General features: G+C 34.7%; 1 protein-coding gene across 8 annotated transcripts in view; it reads right to left on the bottom strand.

Annotated features, from left to right (window-relative positions):
- Positions 1–12774: 12774 nt before the first annotated feature.
- The window catches only part of CUNH12orf40 (chromosome unknown C12orf40 homolog), a 74305-nt gene continuing 63731 nt past the window's right edge, over positions 12775–23348 (bottom strand). For 7 of the 8 annotated variants that reach the window (XM_058576313.1, XM_058576314.1, XM_058576315.1 and 4 more), the window contains 3 exons: positions 21335–21398; positions 16677–16759; positions 12775–13349 (listed from right to left, as the gene is read on the bottom strand). In XM_058576313.1, the coding sequence (XP_058432296.1) occupies positions 12936–13349; positions 16677–16759; positions 21335–21398 (561 nt within the window). In that variant the 3' untranslated portion in view covers positions 12775–12935. Of the gene's footprint in view, positions 13350–16676; positions 16760–21311; positions 21399–23348 lie in introns of those variants that run through there. The other variant, XM_058576317.1, reaches the window with a different exon arrangement.

Raw genomic sequence — 23348 nt, 5'->3', positions numbered from 1 at the left:
AAATGTAATTTAAGAAAGTGATGATACAGACTTCTCTGAAGAGAAGGGGCTCCAGAGTTAAGTGTCCACAGGAGGGGGGTGTGTCTTGCTCTTTTACAGACCTCAGCATCCCCTCTTTTAATTATTGCTTTCTCTTTCTTCTCCATGTATGCGTTTAAGGGCAGGGACATGAGGTTGAATGTTATCAACCCAAAGTACCCAGAAGCAGAATTGCAGAGGATAACAACATGGGCCAGGCAAGGATTCAGGCAGATTGCTGTTTGGCGAAGAAAGTATGTGCAAGGTCAGCACAGTGGGCCCATTTTATAGAATTATTCTCTTAACCTCATGTTCCCACTGTTCTCATCTTTCTGTTCCCTGACACCAGGACACAATAGATTTCACAAATTTTCCAACAAGATATGTTATTCTGTGTTACTGAGATAGTTATTAGTTTCAAATTTTATGTGCATGTTAATCATATTTTTAATGGTAGATCTCTCCATGGACCGACCCCCAAACATGAACCACAGGATAGAATGCAGCAGTACACATATCAGTCTCTCCAGCATGGAGATTTTAGGGCAATCAGACTTCTAAAATGGCAACTCAGACCACAAAAAGTCATGTATCCTGAAAGAGAGAGAAAATGTCAGCTTTCGGAATCATCTTTGATGACATAGCCTTGGAAGTCCTACTATATCACTTCTTTCTCATACTATTTATAGGAATAAGCCACTAAAATTCACTCATAACAAAGGAATGGCAATTAGACTTTACCTTTTTTTTAAAAAAAAAAGTGTCAAAGAAATTATAAACATACCCTTTCACCACAAAGTATTTGCATTCATTCCTTCCACATGCAAAATACACTCTTCAATTCCCTAGGTAACCACACCCTTGCAAAAATCTTACCTATGATGGCATCAAGGATAGGCTGAAAAATCCAGGATTTCATAGAAGTATGGCTGAGACTCCTCAAATGCCAATTATCAACTACAGCAAAGTACAACTCATGAAGTATATTTTCAATCTAAAAACATAGTGAACCAAAGAGACAAGTTATGTGGCTTTCAGGTATCAACATACAATGGGGTAGAGGCATAAGATAATTGCTATATATTTTACCATGGAAAATAGAATGGGGATAAGAGGGGTAAATAGAGTCACTAGTTCATTACAATTCTGAAATCTAGCCACTTAGTTGGTTCCTTGACTCTCAGATCTGCTGTGTAGGAGTGTAGCACTACATCCCCAAAGGTCTTAGCTATATCCTCTAAGCTCATGGTGCTACCCCAAGTCAGCTTTTTCCATTAAAACAAACAAACAACAACAAAAAAAACCACTGGTATAGTTTTCTCAGCTTCCTGAGAGTGATACTTCTTAAGTACAAAGGGCTCCTCTCATTTGATACTGTCTATCCTGTAATTCAAAGTGGAAGTGTTTGTGAATATACTTCTCTTAAAGTTTCGTGGGTCTTCTACAAATTATACTGAAGTTGACATAATTATACAAAAGCTACACCTACAAAATTCATCAAGATAAACCTTTCCTCTATCTTTGGTTTCCTGTAATATTGCCAAAGGAAAGCACCACTTATATTCTTAAAAACACACTAATTAGGAGAGATAATCTGCAATGCGTGCCATTTAAAATTCTTAGGGATATTTAAGGTACCATTCCACCTTCTTGCAAAGAGTTATATAATAACGCATTGACATGATCTTCACTCCCTATTTTCCTGATAGTGACCAGGATTTGATCTTAATCAAAAAGCCTTTTCGGGCTGGGGTGGCTCAGTGGTAGAGTGCTTGCCTAGCACATGCGAGGCCCTGAGTTCAATTCTCAGCACCATGTATAAATAAATAAAAAATAAAGATCTATCAAAACTAAAAAATATTTTAAAAAATAAATAAAATCTTAAAAGAAAGTAATTTGAAAAAAATGAGAGAATACATAATCTCTTGAGCAACAGGTTCATACAGGAATGCACACTGCAGTGAAACAGACACAACACTGGAAAAAAAATTTTAAAAAATGCCTGTGGCTAAAAACAATTTCAAAGGTTTTAAAGCACTTAACAAGGTAGCCTAAAAACATATAAAAAACAGAAAAACAGTTGAACTCATGAGTTAAAGACTAAATAGTGAAAAATAAGTAACAAACTTTCCCACAAAGAAAAAGCACAATCTATATATAATACAAAAACATTAAGTATAAATTACCAAATCCTGTGTCAGTGGTTCCTTAAAGTTTGTAGTGGCTGGTTTTGTGATTTCAAATATTACTATAGCTGTAGCACTGGAAACACAATCTAGGATGACAATTATTTTCTGGCAGCATTTGGAAGGTTTATTATACTGTCTTTTGGTTTAAATTATTGATATTAAAAATTCATGGGCTGGGGATATAGCTCAGTTGGTAGTGTGCTTGCCTTGCATGCACAAGGCCCTGGGTTCAATCCCTAGCACCACACACACACAAAAAAAAAAATATAATAAAATAAAATTCACCTGATTGTATATCCTCTTCTGAGAAGTGTCTGTTCAGTTCCTTGGCCCATTTTTTGATTAGATTATTTGTTTTTTTGGTGTTAAGGTTTTTGAGTGCTTTATATATCCTAGAGATTAGTGCTCTATCTGATGTGCTTGTGGTAAGATTTGCTCCCATTCTGCAGGCTCTCTAAATACAATCAATCAACAAACATATGAAAAAGTGTTCAACATCTCTAGCAATTAGAGAAATGCAAATCATAACTACTCTAAGATTTCATCTCCCTCCAGTCAGAATGGCAGCTATCAAGAATACAAACAACAGGCCCCCTCCCCCTGCACCGGCAAGGTAGAGGGAACTGTGACCACGCACAGAGCAGGCCCAGCAGCCTGCTGAGGGGCAGAGCCGCCCCCCACCCCCCGCGCCTGCCAGGTAGGGGAACTGTGACCACGGACAGAAAAGGCCCAGTGGCCAGCGGTGGGACAGAGCTTCCAATCACTCCTGCAAGGTAGGCGGGCCTGCGACCCACCGGCAGAAGAGGAGCAGCGACCTGCTGAGAGGCAGAGCCGCCCCCTCCCCCTGCACCGGCAAGGTAGAGGGAACTGTGACCACGCACAGAGCAGGCCCAGCGGCCTGCTGAGGGGCAGAGCCGCCCCCCACCCCCCGCGCCTCCCAGATAGGTGGAACGGTGACAACCGACAGAAAAGGCACAGTGGCCCGCAGCGGGACAGAGCTTCCAATCACTCCTGCAAGGTAGGCGGGCCTGCGACCCAACGGCAGAAGAGGAGCAGCGGCCTGCTGAGAGGCAGAGCCGCCCCCTCCCTCTGCGCCGGCAACGTAGAGGGAACTGTGACCACCATCAGAACAGGCCAGACCAGCAACCGAGAGACAGAACAGGCCCAGTGGCCTGAGGAAGGGTAGAGCCGCCCCCCCCCAGCACCTGCAAGGTAGGCGGACCTGCGACCCACTGGCAGTACAGCCCCAGAGGCCTGCAGAGGGGCAGTGCCGCTGCCTGCGCCTGCAAAGTAGACAGAACTGTGACCACCGACAGAACAAGCCTAGCGGCCCGCAGAGGGACAGAGCCGCCGCCCGCGCCTGCGAGGGAGACTTTGCAACTATACAAGACCAATATAAATATATAGGGGGAAAATTCAATAGCACAACAGTTTCACCAAGTAGAAAGGAACGCGAACAGTATGAAGAGACAAGGAAAGAAAGGACCACAAGCATTGCAGGTCAACTCAACGTTAGAAGAGGTAATAGCTGCAGCAGATGGAATGTCAGATAAAGAATTCAGGATATACATGCTTCAGATGATCTGGAGTCTCAAGGAAGACATCAGACAGCAAAATCAGACAATGAAAGATCACTTCAACAATGAATTACATAAACAAATCCAAGAAGCAAAAGATCAAATATACAGGGAAATAGAGGTTATAAAAAACAAACAAACAGAAATCCTAGAAATGCAGGAAGCAATAAGCCAACTTAAAAACTCAATTGAGAATACTACCAGCAGAGTAGAACACTTAGAAGACAGAACATCAGACAATGAAGATAAAGTATTTCAACTCGAAAAGAACATAGACAGCTCAGCAAGACTGTTAAGAAACCATGAGCAGAACATCCAAGAAATATGGGATAACATCAAGAGACCAAATTTAAGAGTCATTGGGATACAGGAAGGGACAGAGTTTCAAACCAAAGGAATGAGCAATCTATTCAATGAAATAATACGAGAAAACTTCCCAGACTTGAAGAATGAGACAGAACCCCAAATCCTAGAAGCCTACAGGACGCCGAATGTGCAAAATCATAAGAGACCCACACCTAGACACATTATAATGAAGATGCCTAACATACAGAATAAGGAGAGAATTTTAAAAGCTACAAGAGAATGGAAGCAGATCACATTTAGGGGTAAGCCAATCAGGATAACAGCTGATCTTTCAACACAGACTCTGAAAGCTAGAAGATCCTGGAATAACATATTTCAAACACTGAAAGAAAATGGGTTCCAACCAAGAATTGTGTTTCCAGCGAAATTAAGCTTCAGGATGGAAGATGAAATTAAAACCTTCCACGATAAACAAAAGTTAAAAGAATTTGCAGCTAGAAAACCATCTCTTCAAAACATCCTTGGCAAAACATTACAGGAAGAGGAAATGGAAAATAACAATGAAAACCAACAGTGGGAGGTAGGACACTAAAGGGGGGAAAATAATCAAAGAGGAAAACAAACCATGTTTAGTAACATAAATAAACAAATATGGCTGGAAGAACAACCCATATCTCAATAATAACCCTAAATGTTAATGGCTTAAACTCACCAATCAAGAGACACAGGCTAGTAGAATGGATCACAAAACAAGACCCAACAATATGCTGCCTACAGGAGACACATTTGATAGGAAAAGACATACATAGGCTGAAGGTGAAAGGTTGGGAAAAATCATATCACTCATATGGACTTCAGAAACAAGCAGGAGTATCCATACTCATATCAAATAAAATAGATTTCAAGCCAAAGTTAATCAAAAGGGATAAAGAGGGACACTACATACTGCTCAAGGGAACCATACACCAACAAGACATAACAATCATAAATATATATGCCCCAAACAATGGTGCAGCTATGTTCATCAAACAAACTCTTCTCAAGTTCAAGAGTCTAATAGACCACCATACAATAATCATGGGAGACTTCAACACACCTCTATCACCACTGGACAGATCTTCCAAACAAAAGTTGAATAAGGAAACTATAGAACTCAATAACACAATTAATAACCTAGACTTAATTGACATATATAGAATATACCACCCAACATCAAGCAGTTACACTTTTTTCTCAGCAGCACATGGATCCTTCTCAAAAATAGATCATATATTATGTCACAGGGAAACTCTTAGACAATATAAAGGAGTAGAGATAATACCATAAATCCTATCTGATCATAATGGAATGGAACTGAAAATCAATGATAAAAGAAGGAAGGAAAAAGAATACATCACTTGGAGAATGAACAATAGGTTACTGAATGATCAATGGGTTATAGAAGATATCAAGGAAGAAATTAAAAAATTCTTAGAGATTAATGAAAACACAGACACAACATATCGGAATCTATGGGACACATTGAAAGCAGTTCTAAGAGGAAAATTCATTGCTTGGAGTTCATTCCTTAAAAAAAGAAAAAACCAACAAATAAATGATCTCATACTTCATCTCAAAATCCTAGAAAAAGAAGAGCAAAACAACAGCTAAAGAAGTAGAAGGCAAGAAATAATTAAAATCAGAGCTGAAATTAATGAAATCGAAACAAAAGAAACAATTGAAAAAATTGACAAAACTAAAAGTTGGTTCTTTGAAAAAATAAACAAAATCGACAGACCCTTAGCCATGCTAACGAAGAGAAGAAGAGAGAGAACTCAAATTACTAACATACGGGATGAAAGAGGCAATATCACAACAGACACTTCAGAAATACAGAAGATAATCAAAAATTATTTTGAATCCTTATACTCCAATAAATTAGAAGATAGTGAAGGCATAGATAAATTTCTTTAGTCATATGATCTGCCCAGATTGAGTCAGGAGGATATAGACAACCTAAACAGACCAATATCAATTGAGGAAATAGAAGAAACCATCAAAAGACTACCAACTAAGAAAAGCCCAGGACCTGATGGGTATACAGCAGAGTTTTACAAAACCCTTAAAGAGGAACTAATACCAATATTTTTCAAGCTACTTCGGGAAATAGAAAAAGAGGGAGAACTTCCAAATTCATTCTACGAGGCCAACATCACCCTGATACCTAAACCAGACAAAGACACTTCAAAGAAAGAAAACTACAGACCAATATCTCTAATCAACCTAGATGCAAAAATCCTCAATAAAATTCTGGCCACTCGGATACAAAAACTTATCAAAAAAATTGTGCACCATGATCAAGTAGGATTCATCCCTGGGATGCAAGTCTGGTTCAATATATGGAAATCAATAAATGTTATTCACCACATCAATAGACTTAAAAATAAGAATCATATGATCATCTCGATAGATGCGGAAAAAGCATTTGACAAAGTACAGCATCCCTTTTTGTTCAAAACTCTAGAAAAACTAGGGATAACAGGAACATACCTCAATATTGTAAAAGCAATCTATGCTAAGCCTCAGGCTAGCATCATTCTGAATGGAGAAAAATTGAAGGCATTCCCTCTAAAATCTGGAACAAGACAGGGATGCCCTCTCTCACCACTTCTGTTCAACATAGTTCTCAAAACACTGGCCAGAGCAATTAGACAGACGAAAGAAATTAAAGGCATCAAAATAGGAAAAGAAGAACTTAAATTATCACTATTTGCAGATGACATGATTCTATACCTAGCAGACCCAAAAGGGTCTACAAAGAAACTATTAGAGCTAATAAATGAATTCAGCAAAGTGGCAGGATATAAAATCAACACGCATAAATCAAAGGCATTCCTGTATATCAGCGACAAAGCCTCTGAAATGGAAATGAGGACAACCACTCCATTCACAATATCTTCAAAAAAAATAAAATACTTGGGAATCAACCTAACAAAAGAGGTGAAAGACTTATACAATGAAAACTACAGAACCCTAAAGAGAGAAATAGAAGAAGATCTTAGAAGATGGAAAAATATACCCTGTTCATGGATAGGCAGAACTAACATCATCAAAATGGCGATATTACCAAAAGTTCTCTACAGGTTTAATGCAATGCCAATCAAAATCCCAACGGCATTTCTTGTAGAAATAGAGAAAGCAATCATGAAATTCATATGGAAAAACAAAAGACCCAGAATAGCAAAAACAATGCTAAGCAGGAAGTGTGAATCAGGCGGTATAGCGATACCAGACTTCAAACTATACTACAGAGCAATAGTAACATAAACAGCATGGTACTGGTACCAAAACAGGCGGGTGGACCAATGGTACAGAATAGAGGACACAGAAACCAATCCACAAAACTACAACTATCTTATATTTGATAAAGGGGCTAAAAGCATGCAATGGAGGAAGGATAGCATCTTCAACAAATGGTGCTGGGAAAACTGGAAATCCATATGCAACAAAATGAAACTGAATCCCTTTCTCTCGCCATGCACAAAAGTGAATTAAAAATGGATCAAGGAGCTTGATATCAAATCAGAGACACGCCGTCTGATAGAAGAAAAAGTTGGCTACGATCTACATACTGTGGGGTCGGGCTCCAAATTCCTCAATAGGACACCCATAGCACAAAAGTTAATAACTAGAATCAACAAATGGGACTTACTCAAACTAAAAAGTTTTTTCTCAGCAAAAGATACAATAAGAGAGGTAAATAGAGAGCCTACATCCTGGGAACAAATCTTTACTCCTCACACTTCAGATAGAGCCCTAATATCCAGAGTATACAAAGAACTCAAAAAATTAGACAATAAGAGAACAAACAACCCAATCAACAAATGGGCCAAGGACCTGAACAGACACTTCTCAGAGGAGGACATACAATCAATCAACAAGTACATGAAAAAATGCTCACCATCTCTAGCAGTCAGAGAAATGCAAATCAAAACCACCCTAAGATACCATCTCACTCCAGTAAGATTGGCAGCCATTATGAAGTCAAACAACAACAAGTGCTGGCGAGGATGTGGGGAAAAGGGTACACTTGTACATTGCTGGTGGGACTGCAAATTGGTGCAGCCAATTTGGAAAGCAGTATGGAGATTTCTTGGAAAGCTGGGAATGGAGCCACCATTTGACCCAGCTATTCCCCTTCTCGGTCTATTCCCTAAAGACCTAAAAAGAGCATGCTACAGGGACACTGCTACATCGATGTTCATAGCAGCACAATTCACAATAGCTAGACTGTGGAACCAACCTAGATGCCCTTCAATGGATGAATGGATAAAAAAAATGTAGCATTTATACACAATGGAGTATTACTCTGCATTAAAAAATGACAAAATCATAGAATTTACAGGGAAATGGATGGCATTAGAGCAGATTATGCTAAGTGAAGCTAGCCAATCCCTAAAAAACAAATGCCAAATGTCTTCTTTGATATAAGGAGAGTAACTAAGAACAGAGTAGGGTCGAAGAGCATGAGAAGAAGATTAACATTAAACAGGGATGAGAGGTGGGAGGGAAAGGGAGAGAGAAGGGAAAATGCATGGAAATGGAAGGAGACCCTCAGAGTTATACAAAAGTACATACAAGAGGAAGTGAGGGGAAGGGGAAAAATAATATAAGGGGGACAAACGAATCTCAGTAGAGGGAGCAGAGAGAGAAGAGGGGAGGGGAGGGGAGGGGAGGGGAGGGGAGGGGGGATAGTAGAGGATAGGAAAGGCAGCAGAATACAGCAGACACTAGTATGGCAATATGTAAATCAATGGATGTGTAACTGATGTGATTCTGCAATCTGTATATGGGGTAAAAATTGGAGCGCATAACCCACTTGAATCAAATTGTGAAATATGATATATCAAGAACTATGTAATGTTTTGAACAGCCAACAATAAAAAGTTAAAAAAAAAAGAATACAAACAACAGTAAATATTGGCGAGGATGTGGGGGAAAAAGCACACTCATACATTGCTGGTGGGACTACAAATTGGTGCAGCCAATTTGGAAAGCAGTATGGAGATTCCTTGGAAAACTTGGAATGGAACCACCATTTGACCCAGCTATCCCACTCCTCAGTTTACACCCAAAGGACTTAAAAACAGCATACTATTATATCAGCACAACTCACAATAGCTAAATTGTGGAATCAACCCAGATGCCCTTCAGTAGATGAATGGAAAGGTAAACTTGGGTATATATACACAATGGAACATTACTCAGCATTAAAAGAGAATAAAATCATGGCATTTGCAGGTAAATGGATAGAGTTGGAGAACACCATGCTAAGTGAAGTAAGCCACTCCCAAAAAAATAAAGGCCAAATGTTTTCTTTGATATGAGGATGCAGACTCATAATGGCAATAGTGGGGGCATGGAAGGAATGGAGAAACTTTAGATTGGGCAAAGGGGAGAGAGGGAAAAGCAGGGGGAAAGGAGGTAGGAAAGACGGTGAAATGAGTTAGACATCATTATCCTAAGTACATGTATGAAGACACAAATGGTGTGAAAATACTTGTGTACAATCAGTGACTTGAAAAAATGTGCTCTATATATGTAATATGAAATGAATTGCATTCTGCCATTATGTATAACAAATTAGAATAAAAATTTAATTAAAAATCCATCTGACATTATAGCTGCCCTAAGAAGGCAGTTTTTTTTTCTCCTCAGCTGCTTTCATGATCTTCCTTTGCTTTTGAGTCTTAACTATTATATTGAGCCTAAAATATGTATTTCTTTTTTTTTCTACTGGGAAATCACCAGCTTTTTTGAATCTGTGTATTAGTATGATTGATCACTTCTGGAAAACAGCCATTATCTCTTCATATTATGCTGCTTTCCCATTCTTTCCCATACTGCTGGTAGTTCAATTAAGCATTTTTGAAGTGTCTTCTCTGTCCTCCTTATTGTTAACTTATTCTCTCATACCTGATACTAAAAATCTTCTGAATTATGGGAATTTTATGTATATTTAACTTCACAAATGCTTTCTTTGTCTGTATCTAATATGCCACTAGACCAATGTATTAAGTTTTCAGTAATTAGCAGAAATGGAAATCTGAGACAAAAAAAATAGGAATATTAACATTTGATTTAAACTATACATACAATTCATTTATCTACTTGCTATGGTTCCTGCCAATCTTTTGACTTGCTCCAAAAGCAAATTATGAGGCAAGGATTCAAGTAAATACCCTTTGGTGTATAATCTCAAAAAAAAAAAAAAAACATGGCATGGAAGTGAGACGTGAAAAAGGAAGAAAAGTAATAAAGGGTTTATTAAGCAAATTATCACTGTGAGTAACTGAAGCTTTATCCTTCAGATCAACTAGGGAAGAACAATGTTTCTCCAGTCTTAGAGAATACAAAGATCACTTGTTTGGGTGTCACTAGACCACACTCAAATTTAATAATTCACTAGGACTCAAAGAACTCTTTGAAAGATGTTGTATTCACAGTTGTGGTTTATTACAGAGAAAGAATACAGATTAAAATCAGCCAGAAGAATCTCACAGACATAGTCTAGGAAAATAACAAACATAGAGCTTCTAATAGTTCTCTCACAAAATCATAGATAACATTACTTTCCTACAAAGATATGACAATATACATGGAGTACTGCTAATCAGGGAAGTTTGCCTGAGCTATGGTGTCCTGAGTCTTTACTAGGGCTCCAACACAATGGCATGGTGACTGCCTAAATGATTGATCTCATTCTCCAGTCCCAAAGGAAGTCAAGCTGATACTGATTGAATCAAAAGCTTCATCTTAATTCACACTGTTACAATGTGGCTTTTCCCAAGGTTCTCAGGTTAATAAGAAGACTCGTTTAGAATAACATGCCTATAATCTCAGCAGTTTAGGAGGCTAACAGAGGATTGTGAGTTCAAAGCCAGCATCAGCAACTTAGTGAGGCCCTAAGCAGCTTAGCGAGACCCTGTCTCAAAATAAAAAATAAAGGGCTGGGGACGTGGCTCAGTGGTTAAGCACCCCTAGGTTCAATCCCTGGTACCAAAAATACAGAATGACACTCCCAGAAATGAAGGCCAAACCTTTTTTTGGACAAGATTAATTTCTGTACTACCCTGCGACTTCCCTGCTCTCACTGGGAGTGATCATTGCCTTTTAAAAGCTCCAAAATTCATACATTACTGAGCTTAACTATTACATTATGATATTGATAAAAACTGAACTAGTGTAGACTTTTGTAGTTAATTTGCTTTCTATATTGACAAAATTTGATTCATATTTGGAAAACATTGGTTTATTTAACAGTTGAAACCAAGGTAAGGCTCACAGCTTAATATTATTTCAAAGTTGTCAGTATAGTCTTCTTTTTTTTTTTTTTTTTTTTTTTTAAAGAGAGAGTGGAGAGAGAGAGAGAGAGAGAATTTTTTTTTAATATTTATTTTTTAGTTTTCGGCGGACACAACATCTTTGTTTGTATGTGGTGCTGAGGATCGAACCCGGGCCGCACGCATGCCAGGCGAGCGCGCTACCACTTGAGCCACATCCCCAGCCCAGTATAGTCTTCTTATTCCACATAATTAGTCTTTCCTACACAATATGTTATATTTTTGCAAAATAGTTCTCAGGAAATAAATCCATAATGGAATTTTGATCTTTTCCTGGTTTAGCTATTTGTAGTATAATAGTTCACAGTGTTGGTGACAAGTTGCAAACACTCTGTCGGCCACTCTATCATGTGGGAAAACCAATAGTTTATATAATGTAGTATATTGCTAAGCTATGATGCTTGGTAAGTTAGGTAAGCTAAATGCATTTTCAACTTAAAATATCTTCAATTACAATCAGTTTACCAGGATGTAACCCCACTAATAAGTCTCCGAGCATCTGCATATCCAAACAAATGTTAATTTTAAAGTACAAACATTTAAAATTGTGGTATAAGATAAATGTGCTAGAATCAAAGCCTATATTTTAAAAGACTAAGAAATTTTGATGTAATATTTGTTAAAGAAGCTTGGCAACATTAAAAAAAGAAACATAAATTTTTCCAATTTTAAAACTTTTTTTCTATAAAAGCATTAAAATATTTTTTAACCTTAAGGAGGAAAACATCTTCCTCTGAGTTGATATAAGCACTAACAACAAATGTTATCCAAACAAAAAAGAAGTCATATTTTGTCTAAAAATTAATCCATAGGCTGGTGGGTACTGGTGGTAGAGCACTTGCCAAGTATTTTTGAGGATCTGAGTTTGCTCCCCAGCAGTCTCATACACACACACAAATGAAACCAGAGTTAAAAAAAAATCTAGAATTTTAAGTGGAGTATAACATTAAAGAGAAGTAGTTAACAAAATTCTTATGATGAAGACATAGAACACATTAGGTACTATTATTTTCTGCCCTAAAGTCTTGGAAGAAAATATTTTTCCTGCAAGATACAACTGCACCTAATTTTAAAGTAAATGCCACAAGGAAGAAAGCTAAGCATTTTTAATCCAGGAATAACAGCATATCATAATATAAAGAATAATAAACATGAAAATGATAATATATTTATAAGACTATTTTATAAAACCTTGATGATACACTAAAGCCATCAAAGAAATGCCTATACAAAAAATTAAGTGCATAAAATATTAAAACGTCTTAGAATCATGAATAGACTTTCTAAATACTTTAGCCTAATGCTTAGTTACATTTTCTCATTCCTTATTATGTTAATTAAATTCTGAACATTTATTATTGCCTTCCAAGGTCAACTGAAATGTTACATCCTAGACTGAGATTTTAGAATACTAGTTTTTCTTAAGGATTTCCTGCCCTCCAGTGGTATATGCCTTAATATTTTCACTGTATTTCTATATGGCAAAGAGGAGACACATCACTTCTACATGTACACAGTGAAATTATATTACACTGTACGGCAGCATCAAATTTTTCTTCCATTGCAGGTTCTCTCTCTGTTTGTACCCCTGCATCACATCTTACAACTGGCAGAATGCAGTTATTATTGATTATGTTTTGCAACACATGTGCTGAATTGCACTGCAACTGAGGAGATTGATCTGTATTATTTTTCACTGAGAATGGGTAGAAATTTTCAGTTTGTTTGTGAATTTTGGCATTATCTTTACCAATCCTATCACCTGAAACTTTTGACATCCTTTCTAGATGAAAATCATTGGTTGTTTCAGTAGTTTTGACACATATCTTATTTGAGTCTTCAATTTGCTGTAACATTTGATCTTCATCTTCTGATGGCTAAAAGAAATTAAATAATTTTGCTGTAAATAACGCTTAAATAAAATGCCTAATAAAATTGTTCAATTACTTCCAAGTAAACATTCTTAAAATTCACATTATAGGAAATTTCTAAATACAGGAGAGACTGACAGGTTACTAAGCAAAGCATATATATTATCAAAGTGTCTTGAATCTACCATACATCTCACTCAGCAGGCTGTGGATTTTTAAATAATAAAAATGGAAAAAAAAACAAGAGGAATCTTATGTCTTCTCAGTACTTATAATCACGGAATGCATCATTCCATCAATCTCTAACACTGAAGAAATGATGGGCAATTCACTATTCAATCACTTCAAAAGACTGCCAAAGTGATACCTTTGAAGGGAACGGTTGAAACTTTTTTATTATTTACTCACCAATTCATTAAGGAAAACATACTCATTACATACATTTTATGGGTCCATCCCATGAAAGATATATCTTAAGAAGATAATATAAGGAGAGTATCAGCTAACAGAATATCAAAAATATTTAGGGGCTAGGATTGTACCTTAGTGGTTGAGCGCTTGCCTCTCATGCATGAGGCACTGGGTTCAATCCATAGCACCACATAAAAATAAATAAATAAAATAAAGATACTGTGTCCATCTACAACTAAAAAAATATTTTAAAAAATAAAAGTTTAACAGGAATAAATGTTTTATCTAAAAATACAAACTGTAATAACTTTTAATAGGCCTAGATTTAAATTTGCTAAGCCTGAATTTTTCAACTTCATGAAAAATGTATTTATTAAGAACAAAATCATACTTTTTATGAATATTTAAAAGTACTAATCATTCAAACTAAAAAAAGTGGCAAAAATAATAATGAAAAAACTAAAGTAAGCCCAAGACAGAGCATTAAAACTGAGCACAAATTGGAAAACAAAAGCTCAATGCATGTATTTAGTTAAGAAAGAAACATTCACTTACTAAAAGGCATCTGCAATATGAGTGAAACAAAATGGTTGCTGTTCTCTTGGAATTCACATAATGAGTAAAAATAAAATTAGCAAAATAATCAGACACATAAACACATAACTATAGATTGAGAAAAGCATTATGAGGAACAAGTATGAGGCACTTTCAGAGCATCACTAAGGGAGAAGCCATATTTATACTGGGGAGCCAGGGGAGGACTTTTTAAATAAGTGACATATTTAACATAAGACTTAAAGGATAAAAAAGAATAAGACTGAGAAAAAAGAAATAAATTCCTGCCCTGAAGCCGAAAGGAGAATGACAAACTAAGGAAAATGAAGGGTCAATACGTGTGGAAGAAAAAGAAGAAAGGAAGAATACTGGAAGAAACAGGAAATGGTGGCCAAGTAGCCACTGTAAGTTCAGATTCTATCGGAAAATAGAAATCCATTGAATTATTACACATCAGAATAACATGATTCAACTTACTTTATTTATTTATTTGGTACCAAAGAGTGAACCCAGGATGTTTAACCACTGAGGACTTTTTATTTTTTATTTTGAGATAGGTTCTAAGTTGCTTAGAGCCTCACTAAACTGTTGAATCTGGATTTGAACCAATAATCCTCTAGCCTTAGCCTCCTGAACCACTGGGATTACAGGTTTGTGCCACTGTGCCTGGCCAACTTATTATTTTTTTTATTATGATATCTGCTAACTAGAGAAGACACTGGGGGAAGAGTGAAAGTAAAGACATCTCTTTGAAACAGCCAGAACAGTTCAAGAACAAGATGATGGTAACTTAGAATAGGGCACTGGTGCTTGTTGAAAGTAGATAAATTCACAATTTATTTTGGAGGTAGAATTGATTGCACAAAGTAATGAAATAAAGATAATTGAGGGAGGCAGATTTGAGAAAGAAAGAAATGACAACATTAACTATTATAGTAGGCTTCTGATATGAACACTTGGGCAAATACAAAAAATATTTATTGATACAGAAATATAAAAAAAACTGATTTGGGTGAAAAATTATGTTTTAAGTTTGAGGTATGAAAAAGATCTTTGTGAAATATCCAAGATGTGTCCAATAGAAATTTGAACATCTAAATAAGAACCAGGGCTAAAGTCATAAAACTAGGAACTGACATCACCCAGATAGTATAAAAGTCATTAGAATGTATAAAATCACTAAAGGTTTAGATTATAGGTTTACAGAACAGGATCTTGTATGAAACCCTAAACATTACAACATTTATATAGGGAAAAAGACAAGTGAAAAAAAGGCATAAAAAAGCATTCATAGAGATATTAAGAAAACAAAGATAGTGTGTTAAAATAAAAGCAAAGAAGAAAAATATTTCAAAGAAATTAAATAATAATTTCTATCAGTATCTCATAAGATAAAGACTGAAAAGCATCCAGTCAATCTGACAACACAGAAGTCACTGGTATGCTTAGCAAGACGGCAAATTAGATACTAAAGGCAACAAGGAATGAAGATAAAAGAGTGAAGGTAAGAATTCCCTTCTAAAAGTGATTTGTCAGAAGTGTAGATTCTCACTCAGAAATGTCTTTCAAATTATTCATATTTTAGTCTCCAACACTGTTATCCAATTTCTTCTTATATAAGCCTTGAGACTTTTATTTTTTGAAGGTACACTTGGTTGTTTTATGCTTCAAATTATATACATCTTGTTAAGACAATTTTACAAATAATATATTTTTATGTAATTTTTTTTCTTTTTTTTTTATTTGGTACTGGGGAATTGAACTCAGGGGCACTTCACCACTGATCTATATCTCCATCCCTTTTTATTTTTTTTATCAAAACAAGGTCTTGCCAAGTTGCTTAGGGCCTAAGTTGCTAAGACAAGTTGAACTTATGATCCTCCTGCCTCATGTCTCCCAAAATGTTGAGATTATGAGCATAAGCTATCACACCTAACTGTTTACATTTTCTTATTATTTTATTTTACATTTTTGTGTACACTTTCTTATGCTTTCACGTTTTACAATATTTCTTATATTGTTTACTTTTTTACATTTTCATTTATATTATTTTTTATTTCCACTCTGTATTGGTTCAACTGTTTTTCATAATGTAAAAGTAAACTGACAAAAATAATTCTAGCTGGGCACAGTGGTGCATGCCTGTAATCCCAATGGCTTGGAAGGCTGAGGAAGGAGGATCTCAAGTTCAAAGCCAGCTTCAGCAACCTAGCACAGCGCTAGGCAACTCAGTGAGACCCTGTTTCCAAATAAAATACAAAAAAAGATTTGGGGATGTGGCTCAGTGGATAAGTGCCTCTGGGTTCAATCTCCAGTATAAAAAATCTAAATGAATATAAAATTTATAAGTAAAAAGGCATAACTTACCATCTCTGAACTAGAACTTAAACAACTATCCGTTGGCCTTGGAGAGTAACTGGCAGACTGACTACTCTGTGAAGAATCAAGACCTGAAAATAAAGGTTTAATTCATGAAGAATGATATTCACTATTGCTGTATAAAATATCCAAAGGCAGAAGATATCTGTGTGCAAAGATTAGCTAACCTAACAAACAGCACTTTAAAATGTGCTAAATTTAGTTAAAATTTAGGCTACTTGGCACCTTGCATTTATAACAGGATTTATGGGTTTATTTTACTCTTAAAACAATGGTTATCTACAAGTAATAGGGGTACATAAGAGAGGAAAGCAGAAATGAGAAAATTAGGATTGATGTTTTCCAATATATGTGCCATTTTTTATGAACAAATAATTTAAAGTGTCAACTGTAGGAAGCAGACATAAATTGAGTCCCAAGGTATCAGATATTTGCTAATCTAGTCAATGAAACTTTACTGTGCAATCAAAACTGTATGAAAAAAAAATCTATCCAAAGCACCAATATTATATTTTTTCATTTTTGCTTAATATGTTATCTTATGATTGCAAACAAAGTTTAAAACTGGGCCTAGGAAGTAGTATATGACGCCCTACCTACCAAACCAAACATCATAAAGTAATTTGTAATGAAGTAGTGAAATTGGGATGGGGAAAGGGCAAGAGATTTAAATATCAAGAAAGTTTTCAGCTAGCCTCAATTTGGGCAAGTATGTAGCTTTTAAATTGTTTCTGGATCTGTACAATCTCAAAATCTGACAAAGACTACACACACACACACACACACACACACACTGTCTCCCTCTCTCTATATATAGAAAATCTCATTTATGAATATTGATGCAAAAATCTAATAACAAATAAAATATTAAACTATTTTTTAAAAAATAATCAATATTATAAAACATCATCACTTGGCAAGATTATAAGAATGCAAAGACAGTCCAAGTTGCAAAATCCTTTAATAAGATTCACCTTTGTAAAAGAGCTGTATCACAACTGGATAACATGTCACACCTATTGGAAGGCCACTATCATTTAAAAAAAAAAACTAGAATAAGTATTGATGATGAAGTAGAATAATTACTGTCCTGCATGTTTGGTAAGAAAATAAATGGGGAAGCTACTATGGAAAATAGTACAGAGATGCCTCAAAAAAATTAAAATTGGAATCACCACATGAATCTTGTAATCCTACTTATGGGTGCATGGCCAAAAGAACTGAAAACCTATTATAGGGTCTAAAAGAGAGATTTCTACTCTCATATTGATTGCAATATTAATCACAATAGCCAAGAGCTGGAAGCAACCTCAGCAATGGATGAATGGCTAAAACAAAAGTGTTATACACATACAAGTGGCATATTATGCAGCATTAAGAAAGAAGGTAATCTTGTTAGTACATGTTACAATATGGATGAAACTTAAGTCATTATTTCAAGTGAAACAAGTCAGTCACAAAAAAGATAAATACTTCATGATTCCACTCATTTGAGTATCTAAAATAATCAAACTGATAAAAACAGAAAGTAAAAGGGGGATTGCCAGGGGCCAGGGGAAGTGAGAGATAGGCAGTTTTTACTGGGTAGATACAGTGGCATGTGTTTGATGATAAAGCTCTACACACATAAAGACTATTGGAAGGGTAAATTTCACATTATGTGGTTTTGGCCACAATAAGCTTAAAACTCTAAGAATAAAAAATAATAATCATTCCCACAGACACTAAGAATCACTCTTAACCCAAACCACTAATTTCCCAAAATCACAAGTGGATAATATCTCATAACTATTGGAAGGTGTCAAATTCTTGAAAAAATAATCAATACAAATTCACACAAGCCCACAATCCAGAATCTCAGTGTAGAAATATAGGAAATATATTCATACTAAAGTAGCAACAAAAATACCAAAAAGTACCTATGAATAAGTGAAATAAGAAACATGCAAAATCTATTTGAAAAAAATTTAAGAAAGTGCTTAAAGATATGTTAGGTAACTACAACTATAAATTTAGATTGAATTGATGGAAAGATACCCTTATTCTTAGGGCTATGATATATTATATTCAGTACAATAACAATTCACACTAAGATACACATTTAACAGTTTCCTAATAAAAATTAAAATGTTTCTTTTGGAGTTAGATTAATTTTAAAGCTTATATGAAAAAATAATTTAGACTGGCCAAGAAAGACTTTTTAAAAAGTGCAGAGATATAAAACATTTCCAGAAATTAAACACACTATAAAACTATCTTAAGTTTAAAAGTATAGTATTGGCACATGAAAATAAGGAAAGACCAATTGAACAGTTAAGAAAACCTCCAAACGTATCAGATAATATGTAGTTAGTATATTAAAAAGGCAATGTCATAAACACCTAGGGAAAGATGCATTTTTAGAACTTGAATGATATCTTGTCCCATACTTTAAATCAGGAAAATATCCAAATAAATTAAAGATATAAATGTAAAGTACAAAACAATACTAAAGCTACAAGAAAATATGGTGAATTCATTTATAACCCAGGAGTGTGGAGAACTTCTAATGCAATCCAGAAATAGTAAAATATTGTTAAACAAAGCAAGAGACAACATAAGTATAGTAAAATCAAAATATATGAAAAGCTAATATATTAAACTAGAAGAAAATATTTATTACTTATATTACAAAATGTAAACCTCTTTAACATATGAAGAGCTAGTTCTTAAGTATCAAGAAAAAAGGCCAAGAACGCAACTGGTCAAAAGACATGAATGCCAAGTAGACCAAAAACCAAAAAAAAGAAAAGAAAAAAAAGAACATAAACAGCCACTGAAAATATTTAAAAGAATATTCAGCTTCACAGACAGAAATTAAATACAAACTAAAACCTATCTATTCATCTCAAATAACTCAAAATTACAAAAAATCCTAGATTTGACCACAATATCTGTTGAAGAGCCTATGGGATAACTCGAACTTACTGTTATAATTGGCTAAATGCTGCAAGTAGGAAATTTGATAACATCAAAATGGAGATTCAGCAATATATATCAAATAACAGTGCATCTTGTTTTTACTGTTGAATCCCATCCCTAGTAATTACCACCAAAACACACCTCCACAAATAAAAAAATATGCACCAAGTTCTTTAGTTACATTTGTAAGAAACCACCCAAATGTGCATCAATAGGATACCAATTAAATCAACTGCAGTAAATGTACTGAATGAATGACTAGCAAGTCATAAAAGGATGATAAATATATGGTACTAACATGGGAGAATCTATAGGATTCACTTAATTCTTTTACATAATTGCATGTATTACACTCAGAGCAATAAAGGAAGAGAACTAAATTTTGTGGGCATGCATGTTTTTTATATGTTTTAGGCTTTATTTCGGGGAGGGAAATCTTACAGATTGCAAGGATAAACCATAAAACATCAAAGAATACCCATATGCTGAAGGAAGCAAGGAAATAAAGAACTAAAAAAGCCAGACTAATGTTTTACATCCACAAAGGTTTCTAAGTACCTAGCAGACTAGATAACCTAAAGAGCCATTCTAGCACAGAATACCTAAGAAGTGTCAGGAAAATATGAAACTTTAATCTATCATATCAGTAAAGAATGAAAAAACTACTCAAATATGAAGTATCTGTTACATGTAAGCCTATAAATAATTAGTATTCAAGATTCAAAAGAGATTTACAAAAGATACAGATCTATTGATAAAAGATATCTCATAAGTAAAACCAAACTTCTTAAATGAAACAAGAGCTAAAGACATGAAATACACTTCACAAACGAAACACAGATAACCAATTAACCTAATAAGTAATCAGAAAAATATGTTAAAATATAAATATCAAATTACCAACAATTACAAAAGACTGACATAGTGTTGGTTAAAATATGTGACTAAGATTCTTACCCTTTGTTAGCTGTAGGTAAAATAGGCACACTTTAGAAAATAATTTTGCATTAAATTGGCAATTCTACTCCTAGTAATATACCCTAGAGTAATTTTATATGCATGTGTGCTAGAAGAAATGTCAAGAATGGCATAAATAGCAAAAAGCAAAATATTGAAAACTAAATAAATATCCATTGTCGAAAGATGCATAAATAAACTGTGGCACATTCACAAAACAGAATGCTGCATAACAATAAAAATAATAATAAAATGTAAAAGTAAATGAGCCTGAAAACATAATACTAAGTTAAAAAAGAAAGTTGCAGGAAAATACATAGAAGTTTTTCAATATGTAAAAAGTTTAAAATCAAGCAACAGAAATGTCTGTGTGATACCATCCCAAGAAACAAATTCAGGAAAATAGTTACCTCTAGGGGGCAGGATAGGAAATGCAATTGAGAATATTTTCAAAAGTACAGTATTTATATATTATTTTTAAAGGTACATGGTTGAGTTTGAGGATATTTATTTTACTATTTGTTAAACTGTCCATTTACATTATGTATATTCATAATGTATTTTTATAAAAAACTTATTTTAAAGCGTTGATTGCATTACTAGTATTTTCTAAGATACCTATGAAATATTTATTGGCTACTGAAAATCTTTAAAATTTTTTTTAATTTAACTGATTTCTAGTTGTTAGTTTTAAAGAGAATAAAATTAACTTATACAGTCATACTGACAGATTTTCTTTGTGGATGTTGGCCTTCCTTTTAAAGAACATGTTCTTCCTTCTTCCATCACAATCTAGGAGAAAATCAAAATTTTAACAATTCCCAAGTATGCATGATAATTTCCACTTATATCTACCCAATAAATGCCACTGATTTGTTTTATAGTACTTTAATTCAATGAAGTTCTCTCCCCCCACACACACACAATTAGCCTATAGTGAATAAAATGAAACTTAAATTGGTTTAGAAGCAACAGGTAACAGAATAGCCACTTTCTAGGAAATAAATTACTGACAAAAAGGAACCTTCAGGCAATCATAGTAAATTCAATTGGAAAAAGATAAGGCATTAAGGTATTATTTGGATTTGTTCTATTATTCTCCTGATTTCTTAAGTTGGGTTATCAGTCATTTACTAAAAAATAAAAAGTTTAAAGGTATGAATTTTCTGTAGAACATAACACTGGTTTTGGTTTTCATCACTTTCTCTTTTGATTGCAGGATGTAGTTACAATTCTCTCCTTCACTATTTTTTTTTTAGATTTTCTTTATGGCTTACTGTGCTAATTATATTTGCAAATATACCATAGATTTAACTAAAATAATTTCTATATATTCTCTGTTGGTGGGATATAGAGCTTTAGATAGACAGAAAAAAGGAGACATTTCCTAGTTATTTACCCATATTTGATTCACTTTCTTCTCAGATATACAGCTAGACCACATTTCCTAGCCTCCCCTGAAGTTGGTTTGGACTTGTGGTTTAATTTCTGGTCAGTGGCAGAAGTAATATACACTACTGCAAATCCAGGCCGATAAAAATCTACTCAACAGTCCTCCACTTCCTTCCTACTTCTGCTGATACCAACATATTCTACAAACATGGGAACACTAGTTAAAGACAAGTATCCACAAAGTTGAAGCCCTGAATAAATATGTGGAACAGAGCCACTTATTGAACCTTATAACTATTTCATCTTTTAAAAAGTCTTTTCTGTTCAATTCTTGAAACATTCAAGCCCCAAATTTGCAAGAAGAACAAGAAAAAGGAGTGGTGATAGAAAACTTGATCAACTGGGAAAGCTATACAGACTTCAAGGCATGCATGAACTCCATTATCCACTTCAAAAATGTTCATAAATGGTCTGAGGTTGTAGCTCAGTGGGAGAGTGCTTGTCTCACACACGTGAGACACTAGGTTCAATCCTCAGCACCACATAAAAATAAATATCAAACTAAAGGTATTTTGTCCATCTACAACTCAAAATATTTCTAAAATATGTACACAAAGGATAACAAAGAAGATCTTTTTCAACTGAGAAGAAACTAAGTTATTCAAGGAACTTGCCCTATTCTCCCAGGATAGGACACCTCACATCACAATGCTTGCCCAGCAAAATTTCATGTTTGACATGATCAGAAATTCTATCTTCTATTCTTCTTCTTAAATGGGCTTCTTGCTGCATTTATGTTTTCTGGTTTTAATATTTTATATATATATATATATATATATATATATATATATATATATAGCTATATATTATGTTATACATTGTCTTATGTTTTTTTATAAAAGACACCACTCTCATTACTACTTATAGGAAATTAAACTATTAAATATCATACAGATCATTTATGATCTGCTCTTTTAAATTATCCAGAATTATCTCATTCCAGACCCCTCATGATTTACAAATACTAGCAATAACAGTAACTAGAATGAGACAGGTACTTGAAGTTTCTTAAGCAAGATACAGTCTCTCATATCTTTGGTTCTATTTATATTGCTTCTTCTTTCCAGACATTTCCTCCATTCAGCAAATTTATTGAGTTTTTGCTCAGAAGTTTTCTTACCTATAACATCTTCCTCCTGACTAACCACAAAACTTAGTGGTGTCTTTCAGTAGGCTACCACTGATTTTGTACGAACTACAATTAGAATAATTCATCTAAATGCATTAGATTTTTCTATCTCTATTTACTGGACAAAAGCTTCTTAAAGATAGGTTCCATGTCCTTCCATA

This window comes from Marmota monax, unplaced genomic scaffold (genome assembly GCF_021218885.2).
Source record: "Marmota monax isolate L192 unplaced genomic scaffold, Marmota_monax_Labrador192_F-V1.1 WCK01_AAM20220418_F8-fsc00012, whole genome shotgun sequence".
Taxonomy (NCBI): Eukaryota; Metazoa; Chordata; class Mammalia; order Rodentia; family Sciuridae; genus Marmota; species Marmota monax.
Note: the sequence above shows the minus strand (reverse complement) of the source record. Positions and strands in the feature narration are given on the sequence as shown.